General features: G+C 36.3%; 1 protein-coding gene across 35 annotated transcripts in view; it reads right to left on the bottom strand.

Moving 5' to 3' along the window:
- The window catches only part of TLL1 (tolloid like 1), a 262,440-nt gene that overhangs the window by 46,750 nt on the left and 192,622 nt on the right, over positions 1-23,068 (bottom strand). For 32 of the 35 annotated variants that reach the window (XM_069013647.1, XM_069013646.1, XM_069013653.1 and 29 more), the window contains 6 exons: positions 21,169-21,249; positions 18,915-19,067; positions 16,827-16,944; positions 9,296-9,474; positions 7,347-7,452; positions 4,356-4,480 (listed from right to left, as the gene is read on the bottom strand). In XM_069013647.1, the coding sequence (XP_068869748.1) occupies positions 4,356-4,480; positions 7,347-7,452; positions 9,296-9,474; positions 16,827-16,944; positions 18,915-19,067; positions 21,169-21,249 (762 nt within the window). Of the gene's footprint in view, positions 1-4,355; positions 4,481-7,333; positions 7,453-9,295; positions 9,475-16,826; positions 16,945-18,914; positions 19,068-19,596; positions 19,698-21,168; positions 21,250-23,068 lie in introns of those variants that run through there. The other 3 variants (XM_069013652.1, XM_069013634.1, XM_069013668.1) reach the window with 3 other exon arrangements.

Here is a 23,068-nt window from a genome sequence, read left to right as displayed (position 1 = left end):
CTAGGCTTATAAGATAGAATATTATAACTTTTTTTTACTGTATAATGGTCCACTGTATAAAGAAATCCACTTTGGGAGAGAAATGTGGAAGGCAAATGAGTGGTTAGGGCCACTTATTTAAATTTCATTTCATACTTTAGTATATTTTGAGTCAGAAGATATCAATTACAACTTCAATCTTACTCAGCTCTGCTTTATAAAGCATTTGTACATTTTTATTCCTTTGTTAAGGAATTTGCCAAGGTTTTCTCTGATGATTTCCCCCCCCCCCTTTCAAATGTCGTGCCTTATATCAATTTTACTAGGATAGACCACTTGCAGAAATGCCACTTTAGCTTTCCCCACACACATACTCTAACCATAAAAGCCACTCTCCTCTGTTTTACAGCTTGAGAAGGTTAGGCATCTAATGAGACTTTCCATGGTTAGAAGAGGGAAACTATTTTTGCTTCTCCTTGTAAAGATTAGTAATGGGTGTAGGCAGCAGGTGGATTATGTGCTTATACAAAGCAATTCCCACCAGTGTACTCTACAGCAGTGTTTAATTACACAGCCTGCACGTTAACACCTCTCTGGGCTGGCCTACACACATGGTCAAGTCCCATCAAGGATTACTGTGAAATCTGAAAATGATGAAGCCCAGATCCTCCAGGACACTTAGGGAACCAAGTCTCACTGCTTTGTACATAGCACTAGCAAATACATACTACCATTTATGGCTAATTTGAGTTTACCCTTTTTTTTCTAAGTTCTTTAACACTGAGACACAAGTCTATACAACTACACATATGTGGCATATAAAGTCGCCAAGGAGCCACAAAAATATTAACTGCTGATCATGTACTTGTTAAATCAAAAACTTACATCAGTTTACTACAACTCAGGGTCTTACTATTGATTTGATTCCCCTTTATAGTTATAGGGAAATTGTCTTAATCTAAAAACCCTAATCCTCCTTATGCAGTGAACACAAGCTGACATTTGAAGGTGAACATTCTTTTCAAATCTGATAGGGATGGCAGCAGTTAAGCCTGAGGAACAGTGAGAACAGCACAAAAAAGACACAAGCTTCAGCCTTCATCTGCTCCTTTCTACACACACTGTCACCGACCCAGGAAATTTGTAAATTTGCTGAACTTTGTCCATCCACCTTCTCTTCCTCTAAACAGATTTCTCCCACCAGTCTGAGACTCCTTTCCCATTAGTTATGCAGTCCCACTCTAGCCACTTATTTTTTGTTCTCTCTTTTGGCATTTGAGTATCTTTCTCCATCATTTTCCTTTCTTGTTCTTCCACTCCTATGAAACTACACATAAACATTAACTACAATTTCTATATGAAACGATAAAGGCAGACCTGTGTTGAAATTTTAGCAGCTAGAAGAAAACACATTCTATCACTCCATTAGACTGTCTGAAAACCACTGTAATACATCCAGCCTTGAAGTTCAAGTTTTATTCTCAAATACCAAGACACTCAAAATTCAAAATCAGATCGGCAGAGGAAGGACTTCAACTTAGTTGCTTTCTTTCCCCTTATTATTCCATCATGTAACAACAGAATTTGGTTTTAAAATGTAACAGATCCTTATTAGCAATTACATTTTCCTTTTGCAAAAATCCTAAAGAAAAGTTAAAAACAAACCAAAATTGCTGTTGCTACATTTTTGTCATGGGTTAGAATTGGACCAAACCACTACAACTTTACAGACCTGGCACTTACCCTGCTGCTGAAAGGTAGGTTACCAAATCTCACCCCTTGGCTTCACCAGGCTCAAAACTGTTTCTTAGTAATTAAGCTCCTCCCTGAATAATGACCCTGAATATCACGCCCTGGCAGGCTCAGCTGCCTCCCTGCTGTGAGGATCACCTGTATTCTCCATCTTAACTGTATTCTCTGAGCTTAAATTCATGTTCATGGGCCCCAGAAAAGGACTTGGACCAGCAACTGTTTGCAGAAATAATTAGAACTCCAAACAAAACATGCAGAACACCATAAAATCCTTTTCATAGAGTGTGGGTCTCTGGAAAATACTGATCAAGTTATTGTTTTCTGTATTTTCATTGTATTGCATTTAAGGCAGCACAAATGAACACATGAAACAATGCAGATATTATTAAGGACTGAAATACTCGCTGCTGTTTTATTATAAGCAGGCATCATGATTAATATCTTTTGTCTGGAACAGGAAATAAAACATACCTCCAAAACCAACGCAGTATCAGGGATTTTACTGTTGTATACTATAATGATCACATGATTCTTTACATAAAACCAAAAACTTTATGTCTGTCTGAATTTTCAGTTTCAGTATTTGCTGGAAAATTTATTAGAAGAAAAGTACTGTGCAACTTTCAGATATTCTCTTTCTTTATTTGATGCTTCAGTTGTGTTATTCAGCCATGCAGCTTCTATTAAAAATATTAACTGTAAAAATAGCATTTTAAATAGTATGCTATTTAACATTTGTAGAAAAACCTTCTGCCTTTTTCTATCTCTTAAAACTCACTTTCTCCTATGGCATGGCTCATCTAAGAAAGGCTGGAAAGCTAATGTGTTTTATCCCAAATTTTGCAAAGCTAGGTGCCAGAAAAGGAGCATGATCCTTCACCCACCATTTATTTTTATTATCCATGTGACCCGTGCTCACCAGTGCTGCAAAAAAGAAAATCTTACGTTTCAAGTGGACACTGCTACTGAACAACCACAGTGTTTTTACAATACTGTGAAACTAACTTTCAACAAGACTTTCATGACATTGAAAGGAATTGTAACTCTCAGTACATGTTTTCATGACATATATCAAAAGAATATTTTCTCTGAACTACTCTTTGAACGTTAGCTCAAAAAGTATATTGCATCTTTTACAGTTGACTGAAAGTGCCTATTAGAGTATTACATACACACTAATCAGGCTAGTTCATAACTTTTCCTTTTTTTCTTTCTTAAGTCAATATGATCATGAGATAGTACCTACTTGCACAGCAGTTTTACTTTTATAGACCACTTTTTTCCTCCAAAATTTGTCTTTTATCAAAATATATATTCTTTGTGTTTATGAAATTGTTGCTCTCCGTATACTTTCATTAGAAAAAATGCTGCCAAGAGTGTCATTATTAAAGTACTTTCTGTACCAAAAGGAAAGAGCAAAAATTGTTCCCAAAGGAACAGTTGTTCAAGAAAAGGTGTTAAAATGGTTTCTGTTCAGGCAGGCCCAGAAGCTCTGTGCATGTTCTCAGTACATACAAGACTATGATTCAGCGCACTCACAGCACAAAGGAAAAGTCTATTTCAGCTGTACACTGTACATCAAATGCACATCAGAATCCCCAGATCTTCAGTAGATCCCATTGCTGCTGGTACAAATCTGAAGCAACTCCATTACTTTAATCCTGATCCCTTTTTTCAGTCCTTCTGTATTGATCAGTTGGTTAAAAGTGGCAACATATCTAAGTTAAAACAGTTACTGAGATTTCTTTAATCCCCATGAGGAGCAGTAAGGCTGTAAACCCACGTGGCACAGAGCTGGGGTGTCTATCCTCCCACAAGGGTCTTGCTGGTAAATTTTGGCTGAGAGATGGCACTTCTGAACTTCTTTGGTTGACACCAAAGGTTAACAGTGGTATCAGCCACTAGAACAAGGAAATTGAAACCTTTTGCTTTGAGATTTCCACCATTCTGGCAGCACTCAGTGAAGAAAGAGCACTAGAGAACAACATGAACCACAAGGTTGACTCTGGGTTACTCCAGGCTTGCTACTGATGTCTCTGAGACAGACTGCAACTCTACCACACTAATTTGAGATAAAAAAATTATATGTGTTCAAATTACAGGATGACAGAGCTAGGCAGAAGATATTAAAATAGTAAATGTTTCTGTTAAAACTGTAGAAATTTTGTAGTAAGATCGCACAATTTTATCCATAAAAGAGTTTACAATTTAGTTGTCCTGGCTTCTTTTATTGACAAAATTTCAAAAAATATAATGGGTTCACAGCTGAGTGCAATAATTCATTTTGGTTCTTGAGCACTCAACTTGAATTCAAATAAAGGACTCCAGCCAGTATGCACACCAGTAGTGATATTAAACATCTTTTTTTTCTAGTTGTTGAACAGCTAAGAAAAGCAGATTGAAATGTCATGCTGTTTCATACAGTTTGACTGTCCTTAGGTGCTTTGCATTCCAGTGACCTTATCTATAGGATTCCTTTATGATTCAATTCCTGAGCAGCCTATGTCAGTTGCCAACACAGAAACAGACTTCTGAGCAGCTGACTCAAAAAGTTTATCATTCCTCTTGAACAACAAGTCAAACAGTTGCTAGTATGTGGTTTTTGTTTGTTTGTGGTGCAATACCTGGACATCTATACAGCTTTCTTGCCTGTGCAATATCTCCTTTACTTAGACGGGTACGCTGGCCAATGGCAGGTCGTATACCATTGTCATCACGGGAAGGGAGAATGGTATCCAGAAACATGCCCCTAAAAAAAATAAAAATAAAAATAGACCCCAAAAACCCCTGTCAGGTTTCTGTCATTAAACTGCCTGAGTTCCATGAATGTCTACCTGGTTTTTAAATCTGGTTTTTATATTTGACGTAAATAAGAGGGTAAAATACAGAATTTAAATACAGACAACACGCCATAAAATTCCTGACATTGGCAAACTTTATGCAAAGTTACCATAAAATAACCTTCTCTCAGTACATATCAATTAACATAGCAACTTTTGTATTTCTGCTAGACAAGAGGAAGATCTCTTACTACTATTAAGACTACACAAGTAAAAGACACTGCCATTGTGCTATTGCTATATTGAAAAAAAAATTATAAAATTGCATAAAAATACATAAATTAATCTCTACCACAAAATTCTTAATCACAAAGTTCCCATTCTAACAAAGTTTTTATGAGAAGTCCTGAGGTCTGACTGACATGTAAGAGCAGGTAAAGTCAGATACATTTGCCAATCATGATTGTCAAGTATTATATTATAAGACATCTAACTTCACTCTAGCTGCTGATGCTTTTGAAACAGACATGTTTACTTGCCAGCCTTTACTTGCTTCACAATAAAATATATCAACTTACCATATGTGATTTTCATGACATTAACCTTAAATGACAAGACATCATAGAGAAGTACACTTCTTCCAAATGTGCAGTTCATTCAAAATTTCCCAGATTTTTAATATGATCTAAAACATTTTTGTATACTCAAATAAAATTTAAAAGATTAAGGTACAAAACTACATTCTATTATCACATTCCAGAATTTAAAAGCCCTCAAATCCCATAAAATGGAAGTTAACAGAAGAATATGTTTCTATAGTCTCTTTTTCTTGAATTTTTTTATAGTCTCTTGTATACCTGCAGGGCTTTTATTGAAAAGTAAAACTAGCACTTTCAGATATAATATAGGTCCAAAAATGAATGAACAGTAAGGATCTTTGTAGTTAGGAATACCATTTATAAACACATATTGGTTTTCAAACTATAATAAATGAACCCTTTTGAGTATTGTAGATACATACTGCTCTCTTTATCCAGTCAGATTTTTTTGAGGCATCACTAGAAATTTTGCAAAGACAGAATCATCTCAGGATGTTACCCTAAACAGTGAAATAAACTACATATGGCATTAATCAGTTTCTAGAACTACAGCACATTATTCTTTAGAAAGTGTTTGCATCTATGAAATATAATTCTATTTTCCACTGAATTTCAGTACAACCTGAAACTAATGCTTTCAATACTTTGAAATGAAAACAATCCTCTCTTAAATGCCTTAGCACTTTAACAAGGGGACATACTGTAAGTTTTAATACAGCATGAACAAAATCCTTGTGTATGACTAGAACTTTATGATGTTTTGTGATTTCTGCTACTTATCTGGGTGAGCAAAGTCTAACAAACAGCAGGCAATATGCCACAGTGTGCATGACTCACGCTTGCAAGATGAATTAGTGCAAATCAATACCTGACCTCAGGGGTTTGCTGGCTGTTTTTAGACAGTATGAAGTAACAACCCCTTGTACCTTGGGGCAGGGCATGCCTACTCATGGCTCTATCAGTTTTTGCCAGCTTGGAAAGTGGTGAGATCAGGGCCAACAAATCAAATTACCTTGATGTTGTCCTTGCCCTAGGACTTGGGGGGGGTTCTGTCTTGTTCAATTACTCTATTTTATATAGCTTCTTATAATCTCTTCCTTAAGGTAATAGTATGTGTAACTGGATTAAGCAATGTGACTAATAGCTACCTCATGTGGCACATTCCCATGCTCTTCCAGAGGTGAATTATGCATGTGCTGAGTAATACAGCCTTTGGTTGGATTTTTTTAATTATATAATTTATATTGAGAGAAGCAGCCAAACAAATTTGCAAAGGCTGTTGAGGTTTTAGTGGGCCTCAGTTTATTTCAAAGTGTCAGATTGTCTAGTATTTTTGCCTTAAAATATATGAATCGGAAAAATAAATTTTAAAAATAACAACCCAAGCACTTAACTTTTTGAACTAAAACTTTTTGTTGGGTGTTTTTGGAGGTTTCTTTTAATTTTACATTACTCTGGTATTTTTAGAGAATAATTAGCTGAACTGTAACTTGGTATGAAATATAATAGGAGACTCTTTTTCTCCAGAGCAGGGCTGATCTACGGGACCAGCTCATTGTACAGCTCCCCACAACCCTGCATCCTTTCAGAGAGAGCCCCAGTGAGTTACTAAGGAGCTGAGAATGGATCAGCGTGCAACAGGACAGAGCAAGCAGAACTCTTTATTATAAGGTTTTGATAGCAGTAAAAATCTGTACAAACGAGAGAGAGAAGGCTGCATCCTGTTATAAATGGTTGACTGCAGCCCTTAGCAAAGGCTGTGGTTTTGTGGTAGATGTCCAAATAACCTGTGCTCTACCTGCATAATCCATAGTTATGAAACTCTATGAAACAAAGGAGATCTCTCTTTCAGAGAACAGATCCTGTTACACATAACATTCCTACATAACATACAAATAACATTTCACTCATTTGGTTTTTCTAAATTCATGTTTTTGTGGACACAAAAAGAAAGTGAGTATCATAGAGTGATGTTTCAGATTATCTTATCTGAAAATCTAAAGAACTGAAGCAAGATCAAAGGGCTGTTTTGAAACTGAACAGAAAATAAATGCATTTTAAAATATAATTAAATTACTTTCACTTAAAATAAACAAACTGTGCTTTGACTGCTGTAAGTATACTATATTGCAAGGGACATTTTAAGGGATTTCAAAATACTTCAAAAAGCATAGTTCTTAGCATTCACAGACAGGAATAGAATTAAAAGTCAAAAGGTATAACCTGAGACTCCAACCTTGAGAAGGTGTTCCTGGCATAGTGCATAATGCTGTCAAAGTCATATGGTTCCCCGAGTGAGTTCACCTCTCCAGGCTCCATCTTCAAAAAGTTATATTCCTGACCTAAAAATAATTGATAATCATAGGCTCCTTAATATCTTTTTCAGTAAAGGTAAAAACCAAACAGGAAAAGAAAACCAACAAAGATCCAAACCTAATTACCCACTGACATTCATAAATCTTTGCCATTTGGGAGAAAGAGTGCAACTTTAATATGCCCTCTTAACTGAGAGGGCAGACATCTGAAACATGTATCAAATTATCAAATTTGTATATTTGGATTTAGAAAGACTAATCTCATTCAACTAACTCATGAAGGCCCTACACATCACGATGTGCTTCATGTAGAGTCCATACAAATTTCTGGTTTGATTCTAAATTTCAAAAAGAAAGCATTTGACAATAAAGACTCCAGAAGAACCCTCCTCACTCACTAGACTGGATACTAAGTGTCTAACTGGATACTAAATCCAGCTCTAAACTAGTGGACACTGGAGACTTTGCTTCAGCAAAGGCTGCTCCCTGAGACTCCCTGTAATGCAGACACTACAAAGTCATATTTTCAAGTTCCAGCTGTTGCAAATTAACAAGAGCAGAACAGGAGAAAAAGAATTATACTTAGTTCATAATTCCACACCATGAGTTCTTTGACCTAATCAGTATATTAGCAATACAAAGCACCACTTACTCCAGTTCATATTCCCACTGGAGTCTTGCAAAAAAACCCTGCAGTGATATTAACACTTTAACCAACATAAGTTGCATACTATAACAAAACCCAGTGTGTCAGTATTCATGGCTTCCTGATCCCATTTAGTGATCCTCAAGCTCATGCCACACCACAAGAAGCCGTTCCAGTCAGAAACCAGAGAGACAACTGGAAGGGAGAGCAGGCGGCTGAGGATAGCACTCCAGCTGATTTTCTCATCATAGTGAAAGGAAAGAGGAGGAGCTCTTATGGCATCTGCACAAGTCAGTAACACAGAGAGACCAGAAAGAAGGCTCAAACATGCATGCCCTTTCAGGACCTTAGAGACTTAAGGAAGTGTGTATCAGCTGCCAGTCTCCTTCCAAGTCCTAAATGAAGTGGCAAAGATTCATCGTATCTCAAATACATTTTAAAATATTTTCTAAAGAAACAGACAAATACTCCAAGCTATCATTGGACAATTTCTGATTTCACTCTTTTTGAGCCTAGAATTCCTGTAAGTCGAAAGCAGTGTGTCACAAAGACCATACATATTTATGAACATTGCAAATGAAACATGCCTAGTTCCCTCCCATCTTCCCTACCAAATACAAGCAAGGGCACAACAGCTAGAGTGCCAAAGAGCTGACAGTCACAGTTTAAAGTTCTCAAGTTCCTCAGATGCTTTATCTCAGTAGCACCAAGGTCACTGACTAAAGCTGCATGTTCTGTAGAGAGTGAGGTGAATAATGTGTAAACTGCAGGACCTGTGCCTGTCTTTGTCACATATTCAAAGTCCTTCACCTTACCTCTCACGTCTAAGTCTCTTGGACAGCTAAAAGCTACTGACATATTTCTACTTAACATTCACTAAAGCCTACAAGAGAAAGGCCCTTCCCTCAAGCACAGAAATATAACTTTTAAAGAGCCTTTAGAGCAGTGGCTTCTTTCAAACTTTTTGAGCATGATTGTTATTTTGCTCCTTCTAGCCTTCTATTTAATGGCTTGCTACACTGCCAGATCTTTGGAAAATATTATATTATAATTTCAGTATTTTATTTGTAAATCAACTTGAGATCAGTCAAGGTAAGAAGAATAGCAGGCATAAATATGATTTCAGCTATTCAACACTCAGTTCCAATAGAGTTGAGCAGATAAAAGAAACACCAAAAACAAACACATGATTTTTTTTCCAAAATACTTATCAGAATATCTCACCAGGTTGGATGTTTTCTCTAATGATGGTGACATGGTCATCACGGTCTGGTCGTGTATGTTCATGCCAAAAACCTATCACATGACCCAGCTCATGGACAACTATGCCAAATTTATCACAGTTCTTGCCAATAGATATAGCCTGAGGACCATTTCCCCTCCGACCCACATAAGAACAGCACCTGTAATTAAAACACAAACACAGGTGAAAATTTGCATAGATATTTCTACAAACCACATAGCAAATTCAATTAAAAACTTGAGAAAATAGTATATAAAAATTATGCAGTATAATGCACAATGTAATTTTGGCAGTCTCACAAACTAGATCTTCTACAAGAACAGTTTATTATTCAAAATACACAAGAATGGGGCATTTTTTTATATTACTCAAGGTCTTAAAAGATGTTACTTAAAAGATGTCACTGTTGTGACAATCTGTTCAGTCAGTCTATAGCATGACACAGGAGCTTGTTTTCATCTAAAGAATAAAAATAAATGATACTCTGATGAGAGCATGAGCCATCATCTCTTTGTGGGTCATTGATAAAAATGTTAAAAACAACAGGTTGCAGGACAAGCCTCTGTGATGTTGCACTTTCAGTCACAGCTTGAGTCCAATCCATTTAGTATAACCCTTCAGGCCCAACCATGCAACCAGTTTTAACCTATTTAGTTTTGAAAACTAAAATTTGAATTGAAATTGAATTCACCTATAATCCTGCAAAATCACCTTGGAGACTCAACACGTTTAAACACATTTGTTTAAATCCTACAATTTAATTTGCAGTTAAAAACCTTTATGATCTTAATACAACACGTGATGGCAGTGCAAGAGATTGATGACAATTAAGTTAGGATAAGCACATATAATTGTGGAAAGGCAGAAAGAATCCTTTTGTTTAAAACAGTTTAAACACTTCTGCAGAGTCTTCATGTTTGCCACTGTGTGGAAACTCTACAGAGAAAAATTGCAATGCAGAACTAAAGAACATTAATGATTATTTATGGCTTAAAAAAAATCAATAGGTTATTGAGACCTAAAGTTGTAGGCTGTTTAATGCATTTTCCATAGTTTTAACATGCCTATTTTATTAACTTCCTATACATTGCATGCTTCAGCTAGAAAAGACATTTTTGGTGGCCTAAAAGTTTCTCTATATATTCAATATAGTTATTTCACAGTGATACTTTGGAGATGAACAGATAAAAGGGAAAAAATGAAAAGGAAATTATTTTAAATAGTACCTTCTGTTATGTCTCCTGCTTTGCCTTTATTGACACTACCAATAACAAGGGCAAAATAATAAAACAAGAATTTAACTACAGTCTATCTCTTCCTGTCCTTCTTACTTCTTTTGGACCAAATGAGGGTCTAACTTTTTAAGGCTGTGCATTGTGTCTTGAAAAGGTCAGGCAACCAAACGGCCAGTATAAAACATAAAGTTATTAAGACAATTTTAAAATAAGAAAATAAATACCTAATTAGCCAATTTACCAAATAAAATTAACAATACCAAGAAACTATTGTTTCTTGAAAACAGAGGTGTTTTGGATCATGTCTGCAAGCTTTCAGTGGTGTTTCATAAATCAGATAGATTTTTAGCTGTTTGACAAAATAATTTGACATTTTACTCTTACAGTAATAAAACAGAAAAGTTGAGCGTTCTCAAATGAGTTGAAAGACTGAGGGTACCTCATCTGAAAGATCTGAATGGTTTTTTTTCCAGAATAATTAACTGCAATCGTTTACATAGTATTTATTCCTCTAGGTTGTCTAACACTACATCTAAACCCCAACATATTGGGAATTATTTTTTTAATGCTAACCTGCTCCTAAAAAGTAAGCAGCCAGAGGATGAGATTTCCCTTACACTGGTTACTTGACAGATTTCAAGTACTGCCTAGAAAATGTACAGAAATTTATTGACTGTTTCTTTACATGCCAAGGAAAATTAGAATTAACACCAAGTCTTCAAATAACAGCAGCAGTTCACACTTACAGAGGGCCATTAGGATTTGCCAGGTTGAATGTCTTGTCAAGCACACCAGATATATCCAATTAAGCTACAACAATTTACCTCAACAAATGAACTGAGACAATAAGGAAAACCAAAATTAAAATATCTATGAAGTAAATTAATTTGCAAATATTATGGGTGTGACCCCAGGTGTGTTTGGCAAAAGACCAAGATCTCTGTGCTGTAGGAGCACTTGTCACACCCCTTAAATTGAATCAGCTGGCAGGTTTTAAAGCTCATCTCTTTAATCTTTATTGCACCAGACAGCATTTGGAGACAGTAACTATTTATGAATCTCTAATTCCATTTAATCAGTCTAGCTGATCAATGATGGTTAGCAATGAGAAACAAATGACAAAGAGAAAGTGAAATGACTGGAACAATATACCCATTCTTTTAAGCAATACTATTTCACAACTACTGTCAAAAAAATCCTTAATACAAAGGAAAAGAGAATCAGGCAGGGTCAATGTTGCCCTTTTTTAAAAAGCTGCACTCTTGCAAATGTCATAATATAAAAATCACCATAGGCCATGACATCAGCTTGCCATGGCACTGACTAAATGAAGATGTGGATGAAAAACTGCAGAATTTCATAAGTATACTAGGACTGTGTATCATCACCTTCATGTTACACAAAGCAAGAAAAAGAGGTTCACAAAATTCTCAAACAAAATCTCACACAGGAAGCAGAGTGCTTTTCTTGATGAAAACACCTCTTTCAAGCACAGATATAACTCAATTTGTAGAAAGGAGATATTGGCTATGACCTGGCTTGATGAATTTGCTTTTTGCCAAGGATCAAGGTGCAATTGTGGGTACTAAACGTTCTGATTCACTGCCCTAAGAGGACTTGCTGTGATGGCAGAAGTGTCTACTGCTTTTTTATCTGCTCAGTGGAGATGCCCACCCCAATACTATAACCAACATTCCTCAGCTAACAGCTGCCTATCCCAGTGTATTTATACAAACCACCCCTCACCGTTTATGTCACTGCACCATGCTCTAGACTATGGCAACCTGTGCCGTGCTCACAGCCCTCCTGCAGGCCACACCACAGCCAGCAATGAAGCTGTGCCAGCTGCCGTGGGCAGGAAGAGTGCCAGCTGCCAGGGTTATTCAGCACCTGAGAGCATGAGTCAGCCCTCCCCTGTGCATGGATTATTTAGCACAATTCTGGTTTCTCCTCATTTTATAAGAGTGACTGAGCACCTTTTATTCTTTAGCTGAAGTATGCTACAAAGGTGCATCTCAGACAATGAATTTACCTGTTCCACCAACTTTAAGAACTTACCTGCAATGCCTATTTAATACACTAGCAAGTTCAAAAAAGGTTAAAATATTCATCTGTTCAGTCTACAATGCTTGGGGAAGCATATAAAAGAGATTTGATTTTCCTGTATCTCAGACAGATCTGCCAAATACATAGACAAGAGGATACAGTAGCAACTGCAATAAGTCATCTGAATTTTGTCATAAAAATTGTTTAAGTCTTCAAATGGAGAACAAAAATTGCCACAAATTGCCATCAAAGGCATGCTGAGCTACCAGAACAATATGAATAATTGCTCCTTTCTATTTTGTCTTACTATGTAAAAAGAAGCTTGATTTTGTACTCAGTAATATTTATTAACAGCATGTGACTAGATGACATCCCAATTTGCTGACCCCTTTTTGGCTTTGCATACAGAGAAGTATACTGAGTGAGTCTTCAGGCACTTCCAATTTTATAGGAAGAAACATAAGGATAGAGAAGCAGTAGTGAGCAAAGAGTATTTTGAATCTGTTACCGCTTAGAGTCTTATTTGCCTTAATCAACTAAATGCATAAATACTTGCGGTAATTGATATTAATGCCAGTGTACACTGCTTGGTAGTAAAATCACAAACAAGTAAGTAAGTAAATAAAGTGTCTTAATACTATATTCTTACTCTCACATCTGCAGCTCATGGATACAAATGACTATCACTAGTTAGAAAACTTCAAAGTACTGAGTTAGTGGTTCAGCTATATTATGAAACCATATTTTAATAATTAACTGTTGTCAAACTCAGGTTAAAAAAAACTAGACATGATGACAAATAATTATAGTTTAAGACTTCAGCAGACTAAATTATTCTGATGGGAAAGAGGGCTCCAGCTGTAAAGCTTTTGACATTTTTCCAAACATAAGCAAATTAGAGAAGTTTGATAGCAAGGGGGATATAAAGTTGGTTGGAATATTACATGACATTAAGATAGAGAAGATGCTTTTTAAACTTGCAGTCAGAGATAACATTGCTAAATGCCATGAAGACAAGCCTGGAGTTCATAGCAACTTTAAGAGATTATACAAAAGATGTGGAAAGGGAAATATGGAATTACTTGATGTCTTAAGATGTAAAGACTGGAACCAATGATGACGTGCCTGTGCTGTGGAAAGAGCTCTGGCTCTTATTTGGAATCACATCCCAAGCAGCCATGTGCTGAACAAGACAGCTGTTGAGAAACAGGAAGGCACTGTGCCTAGGTACCTAAGTGGAAGGAGAGGCTACAAGATACATGCATTAGCTCTCCCACTGGCTCAGCAGAAATAATGACTCATCTGGACAAACATGCCCTAGTTTTGGGGCTATCAATTTCAAGAAAGATGTGGACAAGCTGAAAAGAACCTCAAAGAGCAGTGTGATCAAAGGCCTAGAAAATACTATTTACCCGGAAAGATTAAATGAATTAGGTGTTTTCTAGCCCAAAAGAATATAGAATTTAGGAGAGACATAATAACAGTCTCAAATTATGTAGTAGATTCCTTCAAAAAGTAAAAGGAATTTCTTTTCTATGGCCATAGTGAAAAGGAAAAAAGTTAATGTCCTGTAATTGCAGTAAGAAATATCTGGTTTAGCTATGACTAAAAATACTCCCCCAACTTCCTACATTTCTTATATTAAGGATGCTGAAGCAATACAGTTCCTAGAAGGCTGTGAAATATTCCTTTTTGCAGGTTTTTAGAACCAAGTTAGATAAGCATATATCAGCAATGATATAGGAATAGCTGTTTCTGTCTTAAGAATACATTAGACATCTTTCTGAGATCCCTTGCAGTCCTATGGGTCTATGATAATCAAAACTTCTCTCTTATTCACTGCTGGTATGTAACCTCTCAACTTTAAGAAAGTCATGTATCTCTGATAACCAGCTGCTATATTTCAAATATGCTTTTTTAATCACTGCCCTTCTGGGATGATCTTCCCATGAACTGTTTCAAGATGTAATGCATTACACTCCAAAATATTCTTATTGTTTACAAAGGCTCAGTAACACTTCACTTACTAGTGTGCTAATGCTGCCATATGAGACTTTTGTAGATACTGCCACCTGAATTTCCACATATATGACTATCCACTTTGTTTCATTTAACATGTTATGTTTTGACTGTGTGCTCTTTGGGGCAGGGTTTATCATTTCGTTTTTAATTTCAACAGTGCTAAGTACAATAAAGTCTCCGTCATCTGTGAATGTTAGCTGCCATGGTAGTACAAACAATACTGACACAATGTGCTAACAAACCAACACAGCAGGGTGCCATGGGAAAGAGCTGAAGATTAATTTCAATGCGACGGGCCGTGTAGCAGAAAGTGTTTGCAGTTGGTTTGGTGTCACTTTAGTCTGGGCTCTTTCCGTGGAAAATCCTGCGTCAGCACTGGATGCTGGTGGGTAGTGCACAGTTCCTTCTCACCCAGAGAATATATGTCCTTATTTATCTGGATCTTCCTGAAACAATTTGAGGACCCCTAGAAAAATCATTCACCTGCCTCTTCTGTTTGGCTTGGCTTTATTTCATCAATGATGGACTTTTCATAGCTACATTCTTCTTTTTTTTTATTTTAAACTTGTTACAGCCTTTGTAAATTATTTGTATTTTGCAAAGTATCCTTCAATAAAACAACATTAATGATAAAGAATAATATAGACTTTGGAGGTAGATACTTAGTGTATTCCAACCTTCTGGTTAAAGCTGATTATAACCCAGCCTTCCCCCAAAGTGATTTGATCTCATGAAGCCTAAGGAAGAGTTCTTTGGCTGGAGAGATTTTTTGTCATTTGGCTTTGGGTATTTTGAAGTTGTAGAATTTATATTTGGCAGATATCCCCATAAATCTCTTTCTAAACTGCCTGAAAACACTTATATCTTTCACTCTTCTGTTTAAATTGCTTTCTGCCTCTGTGAGTGCAAGGGAACCATCACAATTATTCTCTGCTTCCCATTTTTCTTCCAGCTGTGTGTCAGTATCCCTGAATCCTATTTTACAGGTGAATCCTATCTTACAGGTTGTGTTAACTAAAATAATATCCATGCTGGCTCAGAACAAAAGTCCATTTCATTTGGCATTGTTTCTAACAGGGCTCTACAGCAGACCTAGAGTGGCACAAGAATATGGCAGGAAACCAAGAATAAGCTCCCCTGTTGCAAGGATCTGCAGCTCAGAGACTTTCAGGGGCAAAGGCTATGCCTTTCAAAAGCAGCCTAGGAGTAGGTTTTATTATGTTGTCGTATACTTTAAGAAGAATATCATGGGTGCTTTAAACAGATAATTCTACATGTAATTTTACAGGCTATAAATTAAATACATTCAGGAGCATTCCTACAAGGCAAGGAGGTCCCAAAACTTCTTTTCACTACCTTATCCTACTACGATTCAGAAGTAGACAAGCAAAGGGCTCAGGGATCAGGAAGGCAGTAAGACAAAGCTGTTCACTGCAGAGCCTACAACCCAAACAGGAGATGACCATCAGAAGTACAGAATTTCCACAGGCAGTGTGCCCTCTTCTTGGGAAATGAACATGGTGCACTCAGGAAGTTTACTGATCACTATATAAAATTAAGAATTCTGAGAGGAATAAATAGCAAACAAAGCTGACTGAGGCATTTGTGAGCAGTAATATCTGAAGACGGAACGTGGTGATTAATGGAAGGCTGCACTCATGAGTAATAAAACCTGTTCTGTTCACTTTTATGTATCAGTGACCTAGAAGAAGGAATTTGCAAAACGGTCATGAATTTGGTGGTTAAATAAGTCTGGGCAAGGATACTCCAGCAATACGAGAGCTAAAATTACAACAATTTAGCTGGAAAAGGGATATGGGATAGATGTCCATACATAATTCATCAGTAAATATGTGACATGGAGAAAGCTAAGAATAAACAAATGATAAACCTGAAATACCTTCAAAACATTGGATATTCAGAACATGAATATTGGAAGCACGACAGAAAGCCAAAAATAAAAGTCTCCTATCTATATGTATATATAGCAAGATAAATTATCTAGTAATAGACAAAAGAGGTGCGACCTCACAAAGTTACCACACATACAGTTTCAATGAACTTCAAGCCAGGCAGAGCAGGCTCATCATTTAAAAGCAGTAATTATCTGTTCATTTTCCTGTGGAGTAGATATTCCCTTCCAAGCACAAAGCTGACGAGCACGGCCATAGGCTGAAAGCAGGAGCGTGTCCCCCAGGTGCGCGCTTACCCACAGGGTCTGTACGTAAATACGATGTAGCTTTCCTCGTCGCTGCGCTCGATGAAGGTGACGCACGTGTGCTTCTCCCAGTGCCGCATGGCCTGCTTGAACATGGCTCGCTGCGTGCCTGCCACGACAATTGTAGGAGATTAACCCAGAGCTTCTCCCAAACTGCAGCCTCCTTCTTATGATCAGTACTAGGAATATAGGCCTGGGAGCACTCGGTGAATCATGAAGCCCCGTGTGTCCCAGCAGTCCCATGTATGGCAAGATTCCAGCTAAAGGGATACTCAGGCCGTAACTTATGTGCCTGCAGGGGGGCTAACAGTGCCTGACACACCCCAGTAAATATAAAACCTGCAATAAACATCACGACTATGTTACACCAGAGGAAGACGGCAGAAGAAATACAGCATTGCTTATGTGCCTGCATCAGCATAACATTTGCTAAGCAATTTCCCAAATGAAACTGTCAAGTGAACCACACTGGGGGAGAAAAAAAACAAACAAACCAGAAAGAAAAAGACTGAACAAAATTAAGTAACCCTAGATCATAGCTATCTATGTAGTAGAAAGAAAAAAAAGTAAAAAAAAATCCTACAGCCTCCAATCTGGAGATCAGTTTCATCTAAGCCATGTAAATAGGCATACCAGTAAAAACATTTGATTAAAATAAGGCTGTTGGGAACAGGGACCAGTCTCCCCTTCTTTGCATCAAAATCTCTCAGAAAACAAATGATCCATCAAAAATGGGAAATTCAGAATTTGGTAAAACGCTTAGCACACCTAGATAGTTGCTTTAAAAATGAGAAATACATCCAGAAAAGGTTAGAACTATCCCCTAGATGGAGAAGCAGCCAGGCCAACTCTCAGCACAGAACACAAAGCTAGCTAGTATACAGTCCTTCAGAGAGTAGAGCAATGTCAATTCATTGCATGACGAGACAAGGCTTATTGACATAGAGGCAGCACGTGAGAATATAGCTGTATTGCTTCTGAGCTGAAAATCCACAAAGAAGAGTATTATTTGGCAAGAATTTGCTAGCAGAAATACCCTCACCTTGAAGGTTACATAGGATAATTAAACAAAAAATATATCTTTTTAAAACTTAAAGACAACAAAACCTGAAAGTTCATAAAAATAACAAGTTCAAATCACATCAGATTCCAAAAAATAAAGGTTATTCCATCCCAACTTGCCCTTTTCTTATATCTTTAAGCAGTGTTTTCTAAGCTTTAGAATTTATCTTTCATTATGAAGAAGGCAAAATCTTTAATATGGTGCTTTTCATTTCGTTTACTACAATTATTTCAGAAGACAGTAATCCTAAAGCAAAGGTCACATTTGGTACAGTACTATGTAAATACCCAAGCTGAAAGATTGACTGTAGCTGTCAGTTTGAAAGAAATTACTCTGGTTTCTCCATATAGACACAATGTATGAGCATTTGCATGTTTCTTTTGGTTCCCTGTATTCTCGTGCACAATAAATGTTATTTCATGTATTTTCCCTTATATCTTTGCTTTCCCTGCTGCATTTTTTGTTTTAAATTATCTCTTACAGCCACATTGATATTGATCAATTTAGTTTTCTGCTAAGAATTCTACATATAGGGTAACCAGTCTTTCTTCTTGTTGTATGCAATGTCTGTGTGTGCCCATCTGAAAACCAAACTGAGGAATGACAAAACACATTGAAGTCAGTTTGTTGAGTGAAATCAGTTTAGAAGAATACCTGTCAGACCAGCTAAATTGGAGATATTCTTGTACTAAATATACAGCATTAAAAAAAAAAATTCCTTGGCATTCCATTACTTAGGCTCATGGAAACAAATGTGAAACAAGAAATATTAGGTAAAGAAATAGAACTTTCCCTCTCTAAAATGTTGTTACCCATTTTTTATTATGTAGCTTGCCTTTGAAAACAATTAAGTATGACTAATATTTTCAAAACAGATGTACTTCAGGCCTGTTCCAACAGAAACCCTTCTACTGACTTCCATAGCATGACTTCACTTTTAAAAATTTAAAACAAAAAAAAAAAAGGCAATTAAAAAACATTATTTTTCCTCTTTTCACCCAAAGCACAAAGCTTACCAGTGAAATTTCCACCTATTACATATGGAATGACACCACCTGGCCATATTCTTTCAGTTCGTGATGTAGCAGCTCTGGGAAATCGGTTTTTCTCATTTTTCCCTGAGAATTTTACAGCAGTTCTTCCTTTAGATGTATTATTTTGCTCAAAACCTGCAATGATAATTAAAACACTGAATGAGATCACAAACACACGAAAAAAAACAGCAATTATTTTCCAGCAGATCAAACTCAGATTATTTCTTTATGCCCTTTCAAAGTAGGACATCGCTGTTATGTGATGGTCTATCATTACGTAGTTTTCTGAGAAGGAAGTGAAGTCTGAATCTTCATTTTTTTAATATATCTAGAGCAACAATCTTGCACATATGTTTATCAACTGGAATGTGCATTGCATAAGTGCACCTAAATTTTCTCATTAATAAAAATATTTAAGAAATCACACTCCCTGTGCTTTTGGTGGTGGTTTTTGTGTTTCTTTTTTTCTGCATTTAGTTTTGGCCTGATTTTTTTCAATAAATGAGGATTTTTCCAGCAAAGAGTGACAGACTTTAGACAGACTCAAAGTAATCAGGACATTCACTATCTCTTTCATTTGTACTGTATGATCTGGAAAAAGCAAGTACATGGCCATCTTTAAAGCACTGGACAGTAAGAAATCATACATATTTCATAAACTAACATTTAGAACCCCATGGGTAGGTATTAGTCATGGCTGGAATTTCTTTACAAGTGAAAAAAATGTCTACCATTTTCAGGGATACTACCACCATTCATTCCACTACAGGAAAATCTTTCCAAATCAGCTGAAACCTACTGTGAGAATAGAAAAGGATAAGGATAGTTAGACAAGGACTTGTACACCAGGACAGGTGCTTCTTCTGAACAATTTGTAAGTTAGTTCACAGATCCAGGCAGCTGATCAAAATGGATCACTCAAACGGTGGTTAAAAAATCTTACTCAGTGCAGTTGAAGTCATTCCTCTTGGAAGACTACGTTTTCCCTCTGTGAGAATGCCCTGTGGTACCAGCTGCACTTAAGTGTGAATGACTGTGTCAGAATCAGCGAGGATTCCAGAGCAGAGCCATGGTAAGGAATGTTGGCATAGCCCCAAGGCTGAGAGAGCAGCAATAGGAAGAAAAGGAAGAAGCTACAGCACAAGGCAGGGAGAAAGCTCTGCTACATAGGAAGAAAAGCCTGCCTTTGTGACAACCAACATGTAACTTAAGTTATATCAAGAATTACACAGAAAATTTCAGGGTTAAAAAAAAAAAAAAACCAAAACAGGCAAAGCAAATAACTTATCCTTGTAATTAAATGAGTGTGTAAATGTGAATTACACAATAAATTGCACACAAAGTGTCTACAATACAGGCAGACACTGTACAGAAAAACTATTTTTATACTTAGTATGTGGTCATTACTGAACCACATTACATGTTTATCTAGACATTTTACCATTCCAAATTCTTTTTATTGGTGCTCTTTAGACGTCTAAGCAAGAAATTTATCCCAAATTGCACACAAAAGATGACAAGCATTTATGCAACACTAAAATTTTAACTCTCCTTTAAAGAATTAAGATGATGTATCAAAGCACATCTGCAAAGGCAGTTACCATGCTCTGATTAACACAACGTGGTACAATTACAATGGTATTTCATGTATTTTCCTTTTTGGGGTTGAGGTTTCACACTACATTAAACTGACGACTTCTTGCATCAAATACAGAGAGTAAACTCAGCCAGAATTAGGGGGGATTCCACTCCTATAGCCTGCTCAATTCAACTACATTCATACTGACGAGAGTGTGATCAGCATAAAAATATGCTTGTTCAGCATAACACACCACAAATGCTTCAAACACAGTAGGAATCATCAGCATACCCCACCTGGATCCAGAAAAATGTAAGAAACAAACCAAATTAGCAGCTTTGCAGAGTGGTCTACTTGCAATGAAAAAACATGGTACTGATATTAGTTAAGCTGATAACAGCCATAAAATAAAGCAGTTGTACACATGACATTTAAAACCATGTATTTTAGCTTTCAGATTTCATGCTGCAAGAAGAACTCTAAGAAAATGGAACAAAGAGCTAATCTCTTCATTACTGGACATGCACAATTTATTTTATAATTTGTTTATGTCAGTAGTAATACAGAAAGGCTTTAAAGTGTTAAAGTACTATCATCATTAATGTTCATGATACACTATCACATCAGGCAACTTGCTAATTTAAACAGTGAAAATACCAGAGCCAAATCTTCTTATCCTCTCTATAAGCTGATAGAGGGCACCACATTTTTTTGACATTCCATGCTCTCCAAAGCCACCTTTAAAAAGAAAAGAAAAAAAAAGAAAGGAATTTTCAAAAGTTAAAACCATGGACTTTTATATGATAGCAACTATATTAGCCTAGAGAGGCATCCTAAAGGAAGATTCATATTCTTCGATAATTTCTGTAAAAACATTTCAAGTATTCTTGACAATGCAATAAAATGACATTATTAGCTGAAAATTTTTCTAGTATGCGTTCCATGAATGTAAGCCAACATGTCTTTTTTATTCAGGCAAGTCATGACAATTACATCATCTAATTATTATTTGGAGCTTTTTTCTTCTTGGTGACCTTGACATCCTCAGAGCCCTATTGATTGACAGCTAAAAGGCTTACTCTCAAAGAAATGTCCTGAATGTATGCGATAACTTTCTCATTTCAAGGGAGGGGAAAGAGAAAAAGCAAACAGCCAAAGTTCCATCAGAAAACAAACACACACACCCAACAAAACTGATTCAAACTTAACATGGCTGATTTTGCCATGAAATATTTGTTTTTATTTGCTAGCATGTAAATAGATGTCAATGCACTTTTAAGGCTTTGAAACATCACATGCTGGTGTATATTGCAGTAAGACCTGGCAGGTATATATACATATATGTCGGTCTGATTACAGCAGACAATGACAATCTAAGCTAGGAAGTAGCTTATTTTAATACTTACCATGCCATGTAGAGAAATAAAACACATTTCTGGATTTACTGCATACAGTCTGTTACATACTTGCTTCACACAAACCTTTGTGGCTACAAGTGGCTTTTCAAACACCACTAAATCAGAAGCAAAAACACTGACTACGTTACATGAGTCAATTAAATCACTCAGAATTGTTCAGAAAGTTTTGGGATTTTACAGGTTTCCAGTAGGCTGTATTTTACAATTCACTACTTGTTATAGGACAAAGGAGTTTCTAAACTACTGTTACAACTGAAAAAGTAAAAAGACAGAAAGAAATGGACCATTGATAGCTCCAACCACCACTAGAAAGACCTTTCCCAGCTTTCCATAAAAACTTTTAATATATATGTAGAAAATATATTTATTAAACAGTACCTTAAATTCATATTACAGATGAGAAAATTCCATATAAGGCAAGTGAGTGTGTGGCTGCTCAGTGAATAACAATGTGCCTAATTATTTGGGATTACACTGTCACATAGTTCCTGGCTCCCTTGAGAAAAATTTTCCAAATTTTTAAAAACATTTTAGATAGATGAGGTAATAGTTCAACACATTCCTTTCCAACAAGTTGCACAGTAACTATAACATAAACTGCAATGGATATAACATTGATCATCATTAGTGTAATTGTCTCTCATGCTAACATTCATTTTATAAAATAAGGCTTATAGCTAAGCATTCCAAATAAATATTAAAAAAATCATTAAAAGCATCAACTGTCAAACATAACAGAAAACCCCCATAGAATCCATTAGTTACTTAAAGAAAGTATTATACTATATTTCTAGGGGAAAAAAACCCCAAACCACTCATTTCTGTTTTATTGTGGCCTGCGTATTTCATTTAGTGAGATACCAAAGAAAAAGTATGTCACTTAGCTAAGCTGTCTTATATGGCTAACATGCAGCCTTGCCAAACCATACAGACTAAAAAAGTTTTAATTCTTATTTGCTGCATCTTCTCATAATTCAGGCAGGAGAAGGAGGATACTTTTGGCAGTTTGGACTTAATATACACATAAAACTGTTATCAGCTTTACTGTTGTTTCTGTTTACAGTGATTATGCATTTTGCTTGGATGAAATGAAAAATAAAATGACAGAGCCATATTCCAAGAAGCTCACAGATTATCTG

The sequence above is a fragment of the Aphelocoma coerulescens genome, chromosome 4 (assembly GCF_041296385.1).
Source record: "Aphelocoma coerulescens isolate FSJ_1873_10779 chromosome 4, UR_Acoe_1.0, whole genome shotgun sequence".
NCBI lineage: Eukaryota > Metazoa > Chordata > Aves > Passeriformes > Corvidae > Aphelocoma > Aphelocoma coerulescens.
This window is presented reverse-complemented; position numbering and strand designations above follow the sequence as displayed.